The following is an 18,568-nucleotide window of genomic DNA, read 5'->3' on the forward strand; positions in this document are numbered from 1 at the left end:
GTTTCTTTTGTTCTAACAAGAAAAAGGAGAGGAAAGAAAGAAGAAAAGAAGAAAGAAACGAAGGGAGAGAGGAAGGAAGGGAGAGAGGAAGGGAGGAAGGAAAGAAGGAAGGAAGGAACAAAAGGAGGGACAGAGGGAAGGAAAAGAAGAAGGGCAAGAAAACCCCAGGAAAGGCGGGGTACCGTGCTGTTCTGTTGATCTTTTGGTAACGGCTTGGCGCTATGATAGTTCGCTGTGGTTCCCCTTACCTTTTACAACGAATGGCCGCGGACAGAAGGGAAGCCCACATATCCTTCACACTCTGCAGCTGCTGCTGAATAGCAGGCCAGCCTTCCGGAGAGGTATTCTGCAGGACAGATTCCCCTCTGGTCACTATCATTTTCATCTGGATCTCTTTTTCCTGTTTCACTGATAACAGGGCCTAGAAGAGCAAATTACAGAAGCCCTTTGTCACTTGCACGTTTAGCATTTGTGGCTTTAAATGTTTCAGAGATCCTGAATGGGAGAAGGACATGCAATCAGGTTGAGCCATGAACCTCTCAGGCTGACTGGGGGGCAGGTGGGAGAGTCACTTGCTGGTGAGTGTCAGCAACCAATCACCGGTCACCCGGTGGTCCCCAAGTGGCCTCAGCTTCTTAGGGCTTGATTCTTCTCTGAATAATCCCTTCTTTCCACTGAAATTTTGTTTTACTGGTTTTCAACAAGAGAAAAATAGACTACAATAGAATTCATGGATTCTCAAAGGTCACAGGAGAAAGGGCTTTATCATGTTGAGGTCTCTGGCACAACAAGCCCAAAGAAGTGGATTGATTCACAGTATATATTAATCTACATATTTCGAGGTCTTCACGGCACTCTTCTTTTTCTATACAAATAGAAGTTTGAATCCAAAGGGCTAAAACTGGCGTTATCACTTAGAAGGCAAGGTTTCATCCCTCTCCTTAATTGGACCCCGACAACCCCTACAGGTTCAGCTTCAGCTCCTCATGGCTGTCAGTTTTTGCCACAGCCAGAAGGAACTGCTAGCAATTTCTCTCACACAATGCTATTTGTTTTCTTTGGCTTTTGCTTAGGCTGGTACAGTCTCATATCTCGGTTTAGATAGGAGACTTCCTGAGAAATCTAATCCAGTTCTCAACCAAATCCCTCCTGCCTGTTCCACTCTTCTGTGTGTCTGTAACACCACAAACACATCCCAATCTGCTATAATTGTCTTCTCTGCTTCAGCCCCCAGCCTCGGACAATGAAATCCTTGAAGACAATAACCATATTTTATTCATTTTTGAATCCTTGGTCTCAAGACAGAGAGCCAATGTCCTATAAGACACCCAGTATATGAATGGAAGGTGAATGACTGCAGATTATTATCTTTATCACAAATGTGAAATAAAACTAAAATCCTGGGATGGGAGAAGAACTGACTGAACGATACAGGCAGACAAGTGAGTTGACCAAAATGGGAAGTGGCTTGCTCTAAAAAAGTTTCATCGAAATATTTTCGAAGAACAAATATCCTATGATGTAATGGGAAACTCGCCTCTTAACTATATCCAAGAAGGAACCACATTTGGTTGCTATTTTTGTTTAATTTTTGTAAAGTACTTAGAAGTGAATATGTCCGGGGCCAAATGATTCAGGGATGCTTAGGCAAGGCCACCCCTCTGCATACAGGGTCACACCCACGGAGCATTCCTGGATTTCTTGTGGAGACAGTGGGACATAATCACACCAAACAGATGGAGACTTGAGAAATTCTAAGACAAATTCTGTAGGTTAGAGACACTTCTCTGAAGATGCACACCTCAAGCTTGAGCATCCTGCTGTCCAGCACACTTTTGTCGGATATTGGGTGGCAGTAAGAGTCCAGCATGTGAACCGCATCTGTCATCCAGTCTTGCAGCTCTTTAATCCCGAGGGAGAACTGATTGTGTTCTGCGACAATTCTATCCAATCTTGACACTTTCTCCTGGAAATGACAGAAATCGTTTTCCAGCGGTCCATTCCACCTTACAACCTACAGACACTCAAATTGTAAAGCTAACCATTGGTTTCAAGTAGTTGCAACCAGCCATGGGTCCATATGCTGCACAAATATGACGCAAGTCTGTATTAACCTGAGATGCGGGAAATACCTTTGTGACTGGAATAACTGGGCCAAAAGCAGAATAATTACAATTGACTGCCCTCACTTTAGTCACTACTCTTCTTCATGACAACTGTGACGTTTTTCAGGAATCGGCAAAATCACTTCCTAACGCCTTGTGTGGGAGATGAATCACGGTACTTTTTAGCTTTCCCATACCACATTTGGCTCAATGGATACCCCGTACCCGTATGACCTACATTGTGACCAGGTCAAAAAGACAACTGTCTGAGATTTTGTAATAGCTCTATGTTTCAAAAATTGGGACCGTGGATATGATTTTAGTGATTAACTAAAGGTTATATCCAACACAGTGAAGATTTTGACTATGTTTACAGCTCTTTTTTTTATGGTTATAGCTCTTAAAGCATTCAAGTATCTATTGATTTTTGCTATGTAAATAAATGCAAAGGAATATAAAGATGCCCTTAATTCATTCTAATTTCAGATATATGCCAGATTTTCTAAAGACAAAAAAGTAACTTATTTATAGAAAAAATGGGTGTAAGCATAGACTATTTACAACAAGACCCCTACTAGTTATAACTGTGTCAGTGATGCTTTATTGAGGACCCAAATTAGCAGACCAGAAATAAGTCCACACTAAAATAGATGAAGCCATATTACAGTAGGTTCCCTACACTCTAAGATCTGAAATGCAAAAGAGAAAATACAGGGAACAAATGTTAAAGCCACATAAAGCTCAAGGCAGACCTGAGCTCACAAAGTTCGAGACGGGCCTGCATGACACCTGCTGAATGTTCTAAATTAGGTCATAGTGGTATCCCATTTACATTAAACTGTTAGAAAACGTATTTAATCAGTTATACGGATCATTGCCAATTTTGAGCTCTGCTCTAGAATCCGAAATGAAACTCTCCACCAACATGTCCTTGAGAACCATTAATAACATAAAGAATTCAGACGAATTAAAAAAAGATCCAAACTCCTTATAATGTAGTCTACTAAAATTTAAACTGCTTTGAATTCCTGTTTTTCTAACATAATTTAACCTAAGATTGTTTAGGCCCCAAACTCTGAATTTTGCCTTACGTTTCCACTTTGAGTCTTCAAGATAAAAGCTCTGGGAAACATACCATTTCAGTGTTGAGGAGACGATCTTGTGCAATAATAGAGCTTGGAAAATCTCTTCAATCTCTGAAGCCTCCCTAGCTCTCGTCAATCACACGAAGATCTACTGCACGAATGCGTGACTTGAATTGGGAGGCTGGGAAAGACACTCACACGCCTTATCCCTGACCCAGCGGACACCCTGCACAGACGGGTGGCCCCGGTACCACACGCACACACAGCACATGGCAGGCGTTACCTTTGTTAGATTGCTTAGAGCTAGATACTGAGAAGACAGCTGCGACACTCTGTGCATAAAGCTCTTGCTGGCAGCTTGTCCTTCCCACAGCTGCTGAGCTTTCTCTCTTAGCCTGTTGAGCTGAGGCTCGTAGCAGTTTATTTCCTCAAGGACAGACTGAAAAGCACAAGCAAGTTACTATTAAGAGGCTGGGGGAGAGCACACCGCGGACGGAGCTTTGGCCCAAAGAACGTGGAAATAAACATGGCGTGCAATTGGTGCGCCCTGAAAGCTTTACGATTTCCAGGCTACACACGGGACAGACTACAGGACGGAAACAGATCACACCTCCGAGGAAAGCCAGAAAACATAAAATCCGCCAGAAATCGGGCAAGGGTACGCTGCATCTCCAGACAGCATGACCTAATTCCAGGGTGCGCCTGAATGCAAGGTTGTGCAGAGGACAGGGGTAAAGACGTGGCCAGAAGGGCACATGGTCTCATTACCTGGAGTTTCTGCTGTTCCCTCCTCTTTGCTGGCAGATCGTACAGGCGATTGCTGCTTTCTTGCACCAACTTCTCAGTTTTACTCAGCCAGTCCTGGACAGGCTCAGCGCTCACTTCAAAGTCCTTCATTTGGATCTTTAGATTCTACCAGATTTTAGATCACATTAGGGATAAAAAAAAAAAAAATGAATAGCAAGTCCAAAGTCTTACTTAGCACTTAGCATTCAAGGCCCAACACAGTCTGGCCCCCTAGTCCTTCTTCCCTCCTACCCCGGTCCTGATGTATAGAACATTCTATCTTTCACCTTAGCATCTGTATAAATGTTGAACATCTTTTTAGAGCTTTGTAGTCTCAAATTTTTCAAAAAGGAGTTTTTGCATCATTATCCAATCCACCTCAGAGCTCATACCCACTTCTCAACTTCTATCACATTTGTTGCTTATGCCAGTCAATATGTACTTTATGGATTGTCATGCAGGCATGCCTTGTCTCCACAACCAGCTTACAAGCTCTGTGAAGGGAGGGCCTCATAGAAATATAAGTAAATATTAACAAATATTTTGTCGAGTTTGATCAATGATGGGATAAGAAATAGCATATGGTTTCAGGTGCCTGAGGGGCTCAGTCGGTTAGGTGTCCGACTTCGGTTCAGGTCACAATCTCACAGTTCGTGATTCTGAGCCCCACATCGGGCTCCGTGCTGCCAGCTCAGAGCCTGGACCCTGTTTCAGGTTCTGTGTCTCCCTCCCTCTCTGCCCCTCCCCCACTTGTGCTCACTCTCTCTCCCAAAAACAAGGAAATGAACATTTTAAAATAAATAAATAAATGTTCCTTCTGCCTGTGTTTTCCATTATTTCTTCTATGGTTTCAATGACCACCTACAAACTCCTAAAACCCCCTATTTATAGAACTGTATTTATGCAACACTTTAAGTCAGAGTGCCTGGGTTTGAATCTCGTCACCTCCTCGCAGTGAGAGCCTGGCAGATTATTTAATCACCTTTGGCCATAATTTCCTCATCCACACAATAGAAATAAGCGAGTTCCTACCTCAGATAACGGTTATGAGGACTAAATGCACTGATACACGTGAAGTGTTTACATAGTGCCTGCACTGGCAAATGGTCACTATCATTCGTACCGCAGCTCCATTCTCTCTGTTGGGACTTGGTATTCATATTTGCTGCTACTTTCTTGGCATTACCTGCTGGATATTTCACAGGCCTGTTTAACTTAATTTTTGCTATCCCCTCCAGAACTACTTTTTCTACCATTTTCATGTCTCAGATAGTAGCATCGCCATTCATACCATCTTCCAAACTAGAAATTAGACTCAAACTTAACTTACCCTTCTTCGCCATGTTCCCTCATTGAAGTAGCTACCAAATCCTGTTGTGTTTTACCTTAAATATAAATTCTCTGTCCTTCTCATTTCCTTAATTCAGGCCCTCAGGTCTCTCATCCTGACCATTATGAGAAGCTTTCCCTGGTCTTCCAGCTTCCCCACTCTTGTCTACACTGTGGTCACAGTTGACATGTTTATTTCCAGCTTGAAGACCAGCAGGTTCCTCACTCAACTTTTTCAGCTAGGATTTTTAGAAAGAATTGAGCCCTAGTGTCCTAAAGAATCCATCCTATGTAATTATGTAATTACTATGTAATTTTCTTATGCATCTAAAATGGTATGGGTTATGTTACATCCTTGGGAAAACTGAGAACATAAATGCTCTTCAGGGGTTCAGACAAAAACCCTGGTTAAGAGTCAAGATCAAATTGCTTAGTACACAAGACACTTCCCATCTTGCCCTAATCCTCATCTCCAATCTTATCTTTGTTGTTCCTCACAAAACCTCGTGTGGATGTCAAACTTCCCAAAGTCCTCCTCTGCTGACACTCACAACACGCTGGCCCTGTACATTCAGTTCCTTCTACCTGAAATGCACATCAGCCTTGGCAAATTCAAAGAATGTCTTGCCTTCAAGGTTCAGTTAAAATGTCACCTTTCTGGTAACGTTTCTTGATTTCTCCAAGTGGAGTCAGTTGCATCCTTCTTTGAGTGACGGCCATATCCTGAATGTATCTATGCTATATTGCAATCATCTCTTTACATATTGTTTCTCTCTCTAGAAAGTAAACTCCCTGAGCAGAGGGAAAAGACTAGCCCTTTTGTATTCCTAAAATAGTGGCTGGTATATATTGTTTCTATTGTATTCCTAATATAAATGAAGGAAACAGGGAAGGAAGTAAGGAAGAAAGGAAGGTAGAAAGGTAGGGAGGGAGAAAAAAGGGAAGGAAGATAAGGAAGCCAAAAGAGCTTATTCCTCACCTACTCGTCTCCTCCTGGCTGAGCAGCTCTTGAACTAGGCAATCATGTAATCAAGGCTAGATATACTACCTTCAACAATAGACGCTTCAGAGCTCAGGCCACATCGCACTAATGATCTCTGTAAGGTTATGAGTAAATTTCTAGGCATTGCACAATGGTTATCCCTCTCTATAAAATGGAAGATACCTGCTGTGAAGGAATAGCCACCATTAGAAAGAATTATAGAGGCACCTGGGTGGCTCAGTTGGTTGAGTGACTTCGGCTCAGGCCATGATATCATGGTCCTGAGTTTGAGCTCTTGCTGTCATCGTAGAGCTCCCTTCAGATCCTCTGTCCCCCCACCTCCCCCTCTCCCCAGCCCATGCACGTGTGCATGCACACACTTTCTCTCTCTCTCAAAAATAAATACACATTAAAAAAAAACTATATTAAAAAAAAAAAAACAAAGAAGAATTACAATAGTGTCGGGCTAGGGAATAACTGAGGGAACACACTTTTTCTCTTTCCCAATATTCTCTATTATTATTTTTTCCCACCCTGCATTAATTATGATCAAATCAAATAAAGGTTCTCTTCTGCCAGGAAGTATTGGTTTAAAGGGAAAAAATCACTCTCCATGCCTCTGAATTTTCCTCTAAGAGAAGAGTTGGTATACAAAACAGGCGATCTCACAAGAAAAAAAATCAATTGCATTGTGGCAGTAATTGTGTTATGATTCTAATAAATTCAACTCACGTTGTTTCTGAATAAAAGAAAATTGCATAACCATTGGATCTTTGCACACTTAACTCCTAAAAACCTCCTACTCGATACCCACATTAGTTATAATATACCTTACCATCCATAGCCTTTTGTAGTCTTACATGGGTATTTCTGTTTATTCTCCTTGAACAACTTCCAAACTTGAGGGATTTCACATGAATGATTAAGTGATATTGTTTAAAAGTAAAAAGCAACAGTTCCTGGTGGGACAGTGTAAGCCTACAACAGCCCCTACCAGGCAAGGAGCTATTGAATTCCTTGGTGAGGCTCCCACTTCTAAAACTGAGCTGTTTCCTACAGTTATCTGGTTATCTATTAATATTCAGAGAGGAATGACCAAAAATCATTGGCACTGTATTTGGATATAATGAAGGTGTGGTTTTAACTGACAATGACTACAACAACAAACTACAGAGAAGCCATCCATGTGGTCGGCTATTATACCTCTAGTGCAGATTCCTTCTGGTGCAGATTTGAATGAAATTTTTTCCAATCTTCTTTTGCAGTGGCAACTTTGGCCTGGATTCCATCCGCTTTCTCTTTGGGCAACAGAGTACTCAAAAGTTCTCCTTTAGACACCATCACGTTTAGCTTGTGCTGTCCATTTTCACTTTCTGACAAAAATTCCTACCAAGAAAAATGCTAAGATTAGGCCTAATGCAATGCTCTGTGCTTTAAAATACATTGACTTTCTACTTATTTCTCGATAAAAGCACAGAGATGAAATAAACCATTTTTATTGCATATATTAAATTACTAGGACCTCTACGCATTTGGAATAATGTACTCTCTCTATACACTGGGAATAATACTCTCATGTACTTCATATGGTTCCTGTGAAAATTAAGTGAGAAAAACCTTAGCATGCTCAGGAACAATGCTTGTCACATATAAAGAACTTTTATTAGCGTCTACATCTCTATTCATATGTAAATATAGGATGCATTTGGGTGAATGAACTAGTTTCTCTTTACATAGACAATGAAGTGTTTCAAGCAAGGGTGTATATGAAATTTGAGTTTCCTGAACACAATTTTTAATGGGCTTATAAAAAGATCTAGAGGCACCTTATTAATCCACTTAAGCACAGTGATTAGCATTGATATTTGGCACTCTTACCTGTATTTTCTGAAGACTGGTTGAAACTTCACTAATATTTTGAGGTATATCAAAACATTTGGCAGTAGTGATTTTTGCATTAACCAGCCACTGCTGGAAATCTTTGAAGGCTCTTTGAAACCGTTGCTGTAAAATCTGTTCTCTAGTCTGACAGCCCTTGGATGCTTGCAAACAAAGGCTAAAACCATGATTTGAAATGTTTAAAGAGAGGGAAAAAAAATGATACAAATGGATTAAAATAAAGTTTGGTAGAATCAGCAATTCTTAGAATAGGCAAATTTAGTAATGCAGTTAATGATTAATTTACCATGCCTTAAACAAACTCTGACTACTTCTTTGTATAAAAATATTTTGACTACAATAAGGTCCATGCTCACCAATTATATTCTTTTATCAAGCCAGAAACTTTTCCACTGTATGCACTCAGGTCTCTGGAAAATCGACAAAGTTCATTCAACTGAGACTTAAGATCCTCTGTTTTAGGCTCTGCTTTTTGTAGGGCATCCAGTATCTCCTATTAGAAAATAGCAAGACAGAGAAGCAAGCACTTAAATTGGGTAGTTTCCACGTCCTCACACTATATGTGCGTAAGTCATATTATAAATTATTATGAGGGAAGAATCAACATAATAGATTCAGTAAAGAAATACATCCTATTTTCCAGATTCCTTGTGCCAGGCAAGAGCACTTGGCTTATTTCCATCCTTCTCTAGGCATGGATAGGCATTCCAGCATCAAATGTTGCCAAGTAATCAAATGATACGGTTGTCAAATAATTCAAAGTGGGACAAGAAAAAGAAAAGAGGAAATAACCTCAATTGCTTCATAACAGTCTGACTATGCCATTGGAGACATGTATATTGTTTAAGGGTAAAGGAAATCATTTCTCTTCTTAAAAATGTTTATTTATTTTGAGAAAGAGAGAGGGCACGTGAACAGGGAAGGGGCAGAGAGAGAGAAGGAGAGAGAGAATCCCAAGCAGGCTCCACGCTGACAGCATGGAGCCCGATGTGGGGCTCAGTCTCACGAACCGTGAGATCATGACCTGAGCTGAAATGAAGAACATCCCAAGCCACTCAGGTGTCCCAAGAGAAATCATTTCAAAGCAAAGAAATACTTACTTTGGATTAAAAAATATACGTAACAATTGATTTTATGTAATATGTACAGTTAACTTTCACATTAAAAATGTCTTATACCCCACCTATCCGATTTACCTAGTAATTCATTCATTTCATATTCAGTCATCAAATATTTGATAAATGCCTGCTATGTGACAATCAATTTTCTGGATTTTAGGACCCCCAAAATGACTGAAGAGATGATTCTTGTACTTGAAGAGCTCACAACTTAACAGATGAGAGAGGCACCTGAATAATCACAGTACTGTGACTCTCTAACCCAAAATATAAGTCTTGAGACTTGACAAGTACATCTCTAAAATCAAGGCCATGATCCCTGGAGTTACAGAGGGGCTCTTATGGGTTTGCCACAAGGAGCAAATGAGATCACAAGTGTCAGGCACTTAGCACAATTCCTGGCACACTGATGAATGCCTAACCTGTAAATGATGCCCAAATATTTAAATGGGACCATATAAATAATGGTATTGCCACAGTAAAAAAAAAAAAAAAAAAAAAAATTCGGGCATCTGGGTGACTCAGTCAGTTGAGCGCCTGGCTTCGTCTCAGGTTATGACCTCACAGTTAATGAGTTCAAGCCCCGCATCAGGCTCTGTGCTGACAGCTCAGAGCCTGGAACCTGCTTTGGATTCTGTGTCTGCCCCTCTCTCTGCTCCTCCCCTGCTCACACTCTGTCTCTCTCTCTCTCTCAAAAATAAGTGAAACATAAAAAAATAAAATAAAAAGAAAAGACTTAAAACAATAATTCATTAAGGGGGAAGGAGGAGTGCCAAGAAGATGAGTAACTACTCAGATAGCTGTTGGTGTTACTGTCAGTATTCTCAGATATTGATCGAGACATGGCCTAGATTTGTCAGAAAACCACACGTCTCAACAACCCAAGTCTGTGTTTCATTCCTCATCTTAGTAAATGGCCCCGCCTTCCTCCCGCTGATCTAAATCAGAAAACTAAGCTACATCTTGGCCCTGCCAGGAGACAGGAGACAACCAAGTCCAGTCTATGTGTCTTAACTCTCTTTCAGTTACTTCTTTCTCTCTGTATCTGACTCAGTCTCCATTACACATCCTTCATTTCTTTCTGGCATGGCATAATGTCCTCTCGATTTGAATCCTGTTCTCCAGTTTTCTCTCCTGTGTTTTCTTGTCCCTCACTAATTTTGGGTCCTCGGACTGTTTCTCCATGTCACCTGTAACAAACCTCAAGACTCAGCTCAAATGACAACTACGCTAAGGACTCTCTGCCCTCCTTCCCACCTATTGGTAGGGACTTCTCATTTGAAGACACACAACACCTTGTCAGCTCATCACAATCGAGCATTCCATTGGCTTTGAACCCATTGGCCTTTCCACTTAGACTGTGATTCTGAGAGGAGGGATGGTGTTCTCTTGGTTTTAAAATTATTTATTTATCTTAGCGTCTGGGCCAGAGGAGTCTACCATACTCTTATTTACAAGATTTATGATACCTAGAAAGTTTCTCTCTGAAACTCCAATGCTGTACTAGTAACTGCTATTTTACACCATATTGTATCCCTTATTTAAGGGAGAACTTAGTAGTAACTATAGAAACTAACCACATACCAAAAACGCAAAAAAAAAAAAAAAAAAAAAAAAAGAAAAATAGAGATACGAATTAGTTACTTATAAAGTAGTTGATATCAAAAGTGAAAAGCTTTGGCCAAAATTTTATACTGAACAAATTCCCATAACTTCATCACAGATTAAAGCATCTTAGTAGAGTCCTTCATTATATAAACATCAGGTTATATATTTCTGTTTCAATTAAGTCCTGGAATGCATTTTTTCCTTAGAAGTTATGGAAGTTAAGAAATTTGCTAAATTTCAAACATGAATAACCCAATGGATATTAAGAAATATGAAATTTGCAAACAGCAAATAAGCTTTTTGCAACATGATTGTACATAATTTATAGATGGTGATCCATTTTTATATTTTAAAATATTTCTTGGGTATCATCACTTAATTGCAAAAGAGAAAGTAAATACTTATGAAGGTCTGTGATTATTATTATGATTGTCAACAATTATTATGATTATTATGATTATTATGATTGCTCCCTAAGAGCAAAACAATGTTGTTAAGAATCCTAACAAATGCATTATTTTGTAACATTTTCCTATGTATGCGTTGTAATAGAAGTATTATCTCCATTTAAAAATTACTTTTTCATTTTTTACCAGCACTACTGAGATATAATTAACATATATATAACATTGTCACAAATTTAAGGTGTACAACGTGTCGATTTGATACATTTATATATTGTAAAATGATTGCTCCCCTAGGAGTAGCTAACACTTCTATCCCATTGCATAATTACCATTTCTTCCTTATACTAGTAATAAAAATAAGAGAAAAGCTGAGTCTGGAGAGGTAACGTACTATTGTCATCAAAAGCATGAGCCGTGGAGCCAAACCTAGAAGCAGTAAGCAGAGGGCTGTCACTGTTGAATTGTTAGTAAAACTGAAAACCCACATTTACTTTTGCATTATCACGTGGATTTTCTATAGGCCTCACTTATTTTCACAAATAGTGTCAATGTAAAAAACGACAGCTCAGAAGAGTAGTATAATTTAAGTACCACCAAAACTTTCTTTTTAAAAATTTCACTCATATTAATGGTAGGGAAGGGAAGAGAAACAGAAGAGAATGAAAATATTATAACTGATTTCTTTTATAACAGAGTGAATAACACTGACTACCTGGAACTATTATTACCAACTTGTCTCTGTTTTACAGAATTGCTTTCTATACTCTATTCTGGTGCTTATATCTAAAGGACAGCACAGGCATCAGGAAAAAAGCATCCAGAGGCTAGAAACATTATAAATAAAATATCATAAGGAGAAAAGAATAAAGTCTTATTTTGTCGTGCGCTATATTTGTCTGAAATACTTGATTTAGAACAAGACAATGTTGGAAATACTACATGACTTTCTTACCGGCGGAAGCTATTTTGAAATGATTATAACATAAATAGAAACAGAGAAGTTAACTTCACTGAAACTTCCTTTTAAGGATATCCATGGTTCCGAGCATTACAAAACTACAAATATCAACAGTCTTTTGAGATACCATTTAAGAGTAAAAGAAAGGGTTTCAAGCTTCTGCTCTGTCTTTACTATCCCTTTTAGGCTCTGTGACATTCATGTTCTGAAAGAGCTGCCATTCGTTACAAAAGCAAAAAAAAAAAAAAAAAAGACCTGGGAGACAACCCAGCGAGCATGACACAGGAGTTATGTTGACGGGTTAATTCAGGCCCAGCTGTCAAAACCACCCCGAGGAGAGCTAATCAGGGTGCAAACTAATAGTTGTGCTTTAGGAGATTACCGAATGCTTCCTTTAAGCTATAGCTTCAATCGTTTAATTGTTGGGAATAATTCACTGGCAGAACACCAGCCATGACTCTCCGTCTATTTATGCCTCTACCCACAGGCTAGTTTTCAGGCTGAATGGCTGAACACAATATTACAAACTCCTACACCATAAGAATGAAAGTAAAATGTCTGCACTGACTGTGGACATTTCCTATAATAACTAATAACTCCTTCTCTCCTATATCTGTAGTTTTATAACAGCCTGACTTCTGAGAGAAGGAAACCGAGCAGATCTGTGAAGATAGTTGGGTAAATACTTCTCCAAGTCTGAATGTGGCATGTTTTTAGTTAGCTAGCATTGCTTTCTGGCCACAAGGAGAACCAAACAAAAGTGTTAGCACAACCACCAGGAGAAAACAGGAAGCCAACTTACTTGTCCTTTCCGCCAGCATTCCACTATCTCCTTGTCTGTGTTCTTGCTCTCCAGGAGAGCTAGCTGCTGAGCGCAGGTTGTCAGGAGGGCACCTAACTGTTCCAGGGCCTGCTCCAGCTGCACCACCTGGCCGGAGAACTCCTGCTCCGAAAGGGCCATCTGGCTCACCAGGTTCTCCAAGCTGGTCCGCGTCTGGAGGACGCTGTCTTCCCACTGCTTCCAGTCGGCACGCAGGGCCTGCATCTCGGCATCCACGAGCTCACACCCACTGGCACTTGTGTTCTGTCTCACTGCGGGAGCCAGCGACTCCACTCTGCTTAGGCGGCTTGCCCCAATCCCTCTGGAATCCATCAGCTCCTGTAATGGAACATCGCCGTGGCAACCGAGGAGGCTGTGAGTCACTCGGGCCGCGAGTTTACAAGCGTGCACAGAGCGGGGACCGGAATCAATTCATCCGCCCACCCCTAAGTTGCGAGAGCAGAGAGTTATCCTCGTGAGCGCTGAGGTTTCAGGCAAAAGAAGCCAGGGAATGCGCAGCATCCTGGAACAGACTGAACAGGGCCCCTGAAATCAGGCCTTGTTTGAATATGTGAAATTGTCTTGACACAAAGGGATATAAACTTTCGCCTGTGGTGTGTTTCCCCAATAAATGTGTAAATGTGCTCTTTCTCCTTAAGGTGACAGACGAGTGAGCAGGGACTGGCACAGAGCAGCAGCCCTGCTCCGCTCCCGGTCTGTCCCCCGTTTCCATCCCCTTCTGCTAAGATAGCGGCTTAGGTCAGTTCTGTGCCACCAGGACTCAACGCTAAGCCGACACAACCACAGAATGAGCCCTCCTCAACGTCAAATACTGCGGTACCTTAAATAAACATTTTCATAGTAACTACAACGAATATTTCACAGACATGCGTAGCCAAAAGTGCAAAGTAACTTTTAGACTGGGTTCATTTATTGCTATCATTTTTACTTTTAAGAAACTCACCAGAAGTTTAACAACGTAGGTATAACTTTTAGGCTGAAAGTACACAAATACTCTAAAGGACAAGATAAATTAAAATGTGTGTTACAGGGGCGCCTGGGTGGCGCAGTCGGTTAAGCGTCCGACTTCAGCCAGGTCACGATCTCGTGTTCCGTGAGTTCGAGCCCCGCGTCGGGCTCTGGGCTGACGGCTCAGAGCCTGGAGCCTGTTTCCGATTCTGTGTCTCCCTCTTTCTCTGCCCCTCCCCAGTTCATGCTCTGTCTCTCTCTGTCCCAAAAATAAATAAACGTTGAAAAAAAATAAATAAAATGTGTGTTACAAATTAGGTAAAATAGCGGCATTTCTGAGAATAGAGTCTTAAAATCTCTCACTTAATTCATCATCTGGTGGGTTTTTTTTTTAATTTTTTGTGTTTATTTATTTTTGAGAGAGAGAGAGAGGAGACAGAGAATCTGAAGCAGGCTCCGTGTTGTCAGCACAAAGCCTGACATGCGGCTTGAACCCACAAACCGTGAGATCACGACCTGAGCCAAAGCCAGACACTCAACTGGCTGAGCCACACAGGCGCCCTCATCATCTGCTGTTTATACATTTATATATCCGTTGCTAAAGTTTTTGTTAGTATTAATACAAAATTATGACTTACGTTCTGGCTTCAATCGAAGGAAAAGATGATTATTAGGGAAAAAACTTCAAGAGGAAAATCAATTACAAATTAATAAGTGTAGAAAAATAGTGTTAATTATGAAGCATGCTTAATAGATTATGTTAAATACAAACTGTCTGAACGAACCTATGTAATTCAGTTCATATTTCATTAGATTCGCTTAAAATAAATATACCTTCTTGCACTTATACACAAGAGCCAAATTTTAGTATAGGGAATTTAAAAGTATCTAGTTATATCGTAGTCCAAAGGGCAATCACATGAATCCTTACACAGTTAGCATTTAATACACATACCCACCCTTTTCTTGACAGGAGGTTTCTAAAAGTCTTCCTGATTTATCAGTGCATATACTAAGTAGTGATTTGGGGAAAAAATACTATAGCTTTTAAAAAAGAGCTATGTCTAATTATTAGATTTAAATACTTAATAATTTGCCTTTATGGGTGATTTCAAATTTGGAGTTAAAACGGTGCCAGTAGTCAAAAATCAGTTTTTCCCAAAACATTCTCTAATGCATTATCTCAGTGTTCCTAGGCAAGAAAATGGGACATTTCAATATTTGCAACCCTAATTCCACCCATCCGGATTTTGAACAAGAACGTCATCACTTTAAAGTGTTTTGAAATGACTTGTATATGTATTTCCTTGTCTTGGGTTTAACTATTTAAAAATATCATATGCACATATACCCCTTATACACACATATTTGGCTTTGAGGTTGTCCCTTCTTGGCGGTTACTCTTGGGGGTGGGAGGAGATGATGCTGAAGGTCAGAGGAGGTGCTCATTTCCTCCAAGGTCCTTCCCCGCCCACCCACACACCAGCCTCCAGTCTGGACTGACCTGGACCTCAGAGTGTCACCCTCTGCCAGGCTTCACTTTCTCCTTCCCAAATTCCAATTTCTTCCTGCCAGCTCCTTCTCCTACATTTCCATATGTTTGGAAGAGCATAAAGTCTAGACCATCACTCTTGACTTTTCCCCCACTTTCATTCTCTAGCCAATTAAAGGCCTCGTTGACCAAATCTGTTGAATTTTCTTATTGAGTGTATGCCATGTGCATGGTCTATGTGCATGATCTAATTAAGTCCTCAAAACCACTAGGTGATCGAGGTACTATTGTTATTAATTTACCATTAAGACATTGAAGCTTGAGGACAGACATCAAGTGATTTGCCCAACACAGCTAGAAAATCAATAGAGGCAGAATGCAGCCTTGGCATCTGATTCCAGAGCCTAAGCTAGAAGTGGAGTGAACTCACATTACATCTGATGTACTATTTTATAACCATCAGTTTATGCATCATTGTTCCCTACTACACTGCAGGTTTCTTGAGGGAATGTACAACCTTGGTTGAATAAATGGATGAATAAATTAAAATATTAGTGAGAAATGTATCAAAGAAGCATTTTAAAGAATCACACAGATTATAAGAATTTCAAAAGGTGCTTTGTGTGATTATCTCCTTTTAAACCTATGATTTTACCTATTTTACCTATTTAATCCTTTTAAACCTATGATTTAAATGTAAGATTTAAATCATACTTTCTAAGCACTGAAAAATAAATTCTCAGGGCGCCTGGGTGGCTCAGTTTGTTAAGCGTCCGACTTCGGCTCAGGTCATGATCTCTCAGTTTGTGAGTTTGAGCCCCACATCAGGCTCTGTGCTGACAGCTCGGAGCCTGGAGCCTGCTTCAGATTCTGTGTCTCCCCCTCTTGCTGCTCCTCCCCTGCTTGTGCTCTCTCTCTCTCTCTCTTTCTCAAAAATAAAAAATACACATTAAAAATAAATGAATAAATAAATAAATAAATAAATAAATAAATTGTCAAAATGTAGTTATTATCGTTGTCATCAACTATTATTTTTAGGACTTTTATATTCTGATGTTCAGGGATCAGAACACAATGTGAATCTTAAATTCCTACAATAATTACACTATTTATTCCCAACATTTCCTCATCCACAACTAAACCATTTAGGGTTTCATCATTGCTTAATTAAAAAAAAAATTTAATGTTCATTTATATTTGAGAGACAGAGAGAGACACAGCACAAGTCGGGGAGGGGCAGAGAGAGACAGACATAGAATCCGAAGCAGCCTCCAGGTTCTGAGCTGTCAGCACAGAGCCTGATGCAGGGCTCAAACCCATGAACCATGAGATCATGACCTGAGTTGAAGATGGTTGCCCAACTGACTGAGCCACCCAGCTGCCCCTATCATTGCTTAATTTTTAGTTTAAAATCTATTTTTTCCATGGGGGGGGCAATTATTGCAATTAAATATTCAAATAACTAGAAATACACTTGTCCAGCTCCCTTGTAAGGGAATAAACTAGGTGAGACTTTTAATGTTCTTTAAAGCACTGCCTTCCGTTATGTTGTTGAACCGTTGGCTAGAAAAGCAGATGAAAACATCTAGGATGACATTTCCAAGTTATTATTCAAATTCATTTAACTAAGTTATGTTATAAGCTTTTTTATCACTGTGCTAGAAAATAGTATCTGGTTCCATCAGCCCTCCAAGCTGGCTTATATTTCATAGTCTCCCATGAGCAAATTTGCATATGGAAGTATACGCAGACAATGTTCCATTTCTGCTCACAAGTGTAAAGTGTCTTGAATTCCTTTTATCCTTTTTGCTTCTGTTTATAATTTGTGAGGTGCAAGGTAATAAACATCAATAAATAGAAAATAGGACACATTCTAACTAACAATCTCACCCATAGAACCTTCATCATAGGGATGGCATACTCAAGAACCAATGAAACAATGAAGTTATAATATCTGTGCGCTTTCTGACCTTAATTTTAGACAATTTCTTCTGGGTGGCTGATGAATCTCCCGACATATCTGACCACCGGTGAAGTTCTTCCTTCGCTGAATGGAGCCAATCCGTGAATTCCTGGACTGCATCTAAATACATGAGGTGGTCTTTCACAATCTCTTCCACTTTCCTCATTTTCTCCTAGTGCACAAAGAAAAGGATACTTTAACACTGGGCGTTTTTTGAGAATATGAAGTCAGACAAAAGAACAGGTGTCTTAATGATTTCATTCCTATTATTGAACTTTCTGTTTAATATCTTAGAACGAAGACATCAAATCTTAATTAGACTGAAAGACTTTAAGGAAGCAACCATTTTCCTTTAAATTTACTTCAGGTTAGAACAAAAATCTATGCGGAATGAACGTTCACTAACATCCCTCGCTACTAACCCATTTAATAATTATTATAACTATTATTTAGGCAACAATACAGTATATTATTGGTGTGTTATTAGAGTCTTATTACAGTGTAATTACTGTGGACAGTATTCTGCTCAGCACTTTAAATGTATCTGCTCATTTAGTCCTCTCAACATTCCTGTCATACAGATACTCTTATCACTATATTGTAGGAAAGAGCACTTAACAAAGGTCACAGAGGTTAAGTAACATGCCCAAAGTCACACATCCAAAAGAGGGTCAAAGGCAGAGTTAAAATTTAGGTCTTTTTGACCTCAGAGTCATTGAGCTTAACCATTATCAACCATTAGCAAAATAAAAATTAAGATAAACTAACACACATGTTAAAAATTGTAGTGTTAATAATACAAAGAGAAGTCCCCAAAGGAAAACGAAGAAAGGAAAAAAAAAAATCTTTCCCTAATTTTCTTTAACATTGTCACAAACACACAAAAGAAATTCATGGGGGAAAGGAAAGAATCAGAGAGAACTGAAAACAATCCTGATTTTACATAAAGGAGCCTATATCTGGAGAATAAGAATAGGAAAAGGCAGTTTATACTACAATGAGAAATGCACAACATACGTTGTACACGACTGAAATCTAGGAGGCAAA

General features: G+C 39.7%; 1 protein-coding gene across 22 annotated transcripts in view; it reads right to left on the reverse strand.

Moving 5' to 3' along the window:
* The window catches only part of SYNE1 (spectrin repeat containing nuclear envelope protein 1), a 475,092-nt gene that overhangs the window by 222,089 nt on the left and 234,435 nt on the right, over nucleotides 1–18,568 (reverse strand). For 21 of the 22 annotated variants that reach the window (XM_045058235.1, XM_045058234.1, XM_045058221.1 and 18 more), the window contains 9 exons: nucleotides 17,529–17,693; nucleotides 13,080–13,436; nucleotides 8,543–8,679; nucleotides 8,166–8,343; nucleotides 7,491–7,673; nucleotides 3,959–4,102; nucleotides 3,474–3,629; nucleotides 1,802–1,966; nucleotides 249–421 (listed from right to left, as the gene is read on the reverse strand). In XM_045058235.1, coding sequence (XP_044914170.1) covers nucleotides 249–421; nucleotides 1,802–1,966; nucleotides 3,474–3,629; nucleotides 3,959–4,102; nucleotides 7,491–7,673; nucleotides 8,166–8,343; nucleotides 8,543–8,679; nucleotides 13,080–13,436; nucleotides 17,529–17,693 — 1,658 coding nt within the window. The remainder of the gene's footprint in view (nucleotides 1–248; nucleotides 422–1,801; nucleotides 1,967–3,473; nucleotides 3,630–3,958; nucleotides 4,103–7,490; nucleotides 7,674–8,165; nucleotides 8,344–8,542; nucleotides 8,680–13,079; nucleotides 13,437–17,528; nucleotides 17,694–18,568) is intronic. The other variant, XM_045058233.1, reaches the window with a different exon arrangement.

The sequence above is a fragment of the Felis catus genome, chromosome B2 (genome assembly GCF_018350175.1).
Source record: "Felis catus isolate Fca126 chromosome B2, F.catus_Fca126_mat1.0, whole genome shotgun sequence".
Taxonomy (NCBI): domain Eukaryota; kingdom Metazoa; phylum Chordata; class Mammalia; order Carnivora; family Felidae; genus Felis; species Felis catus.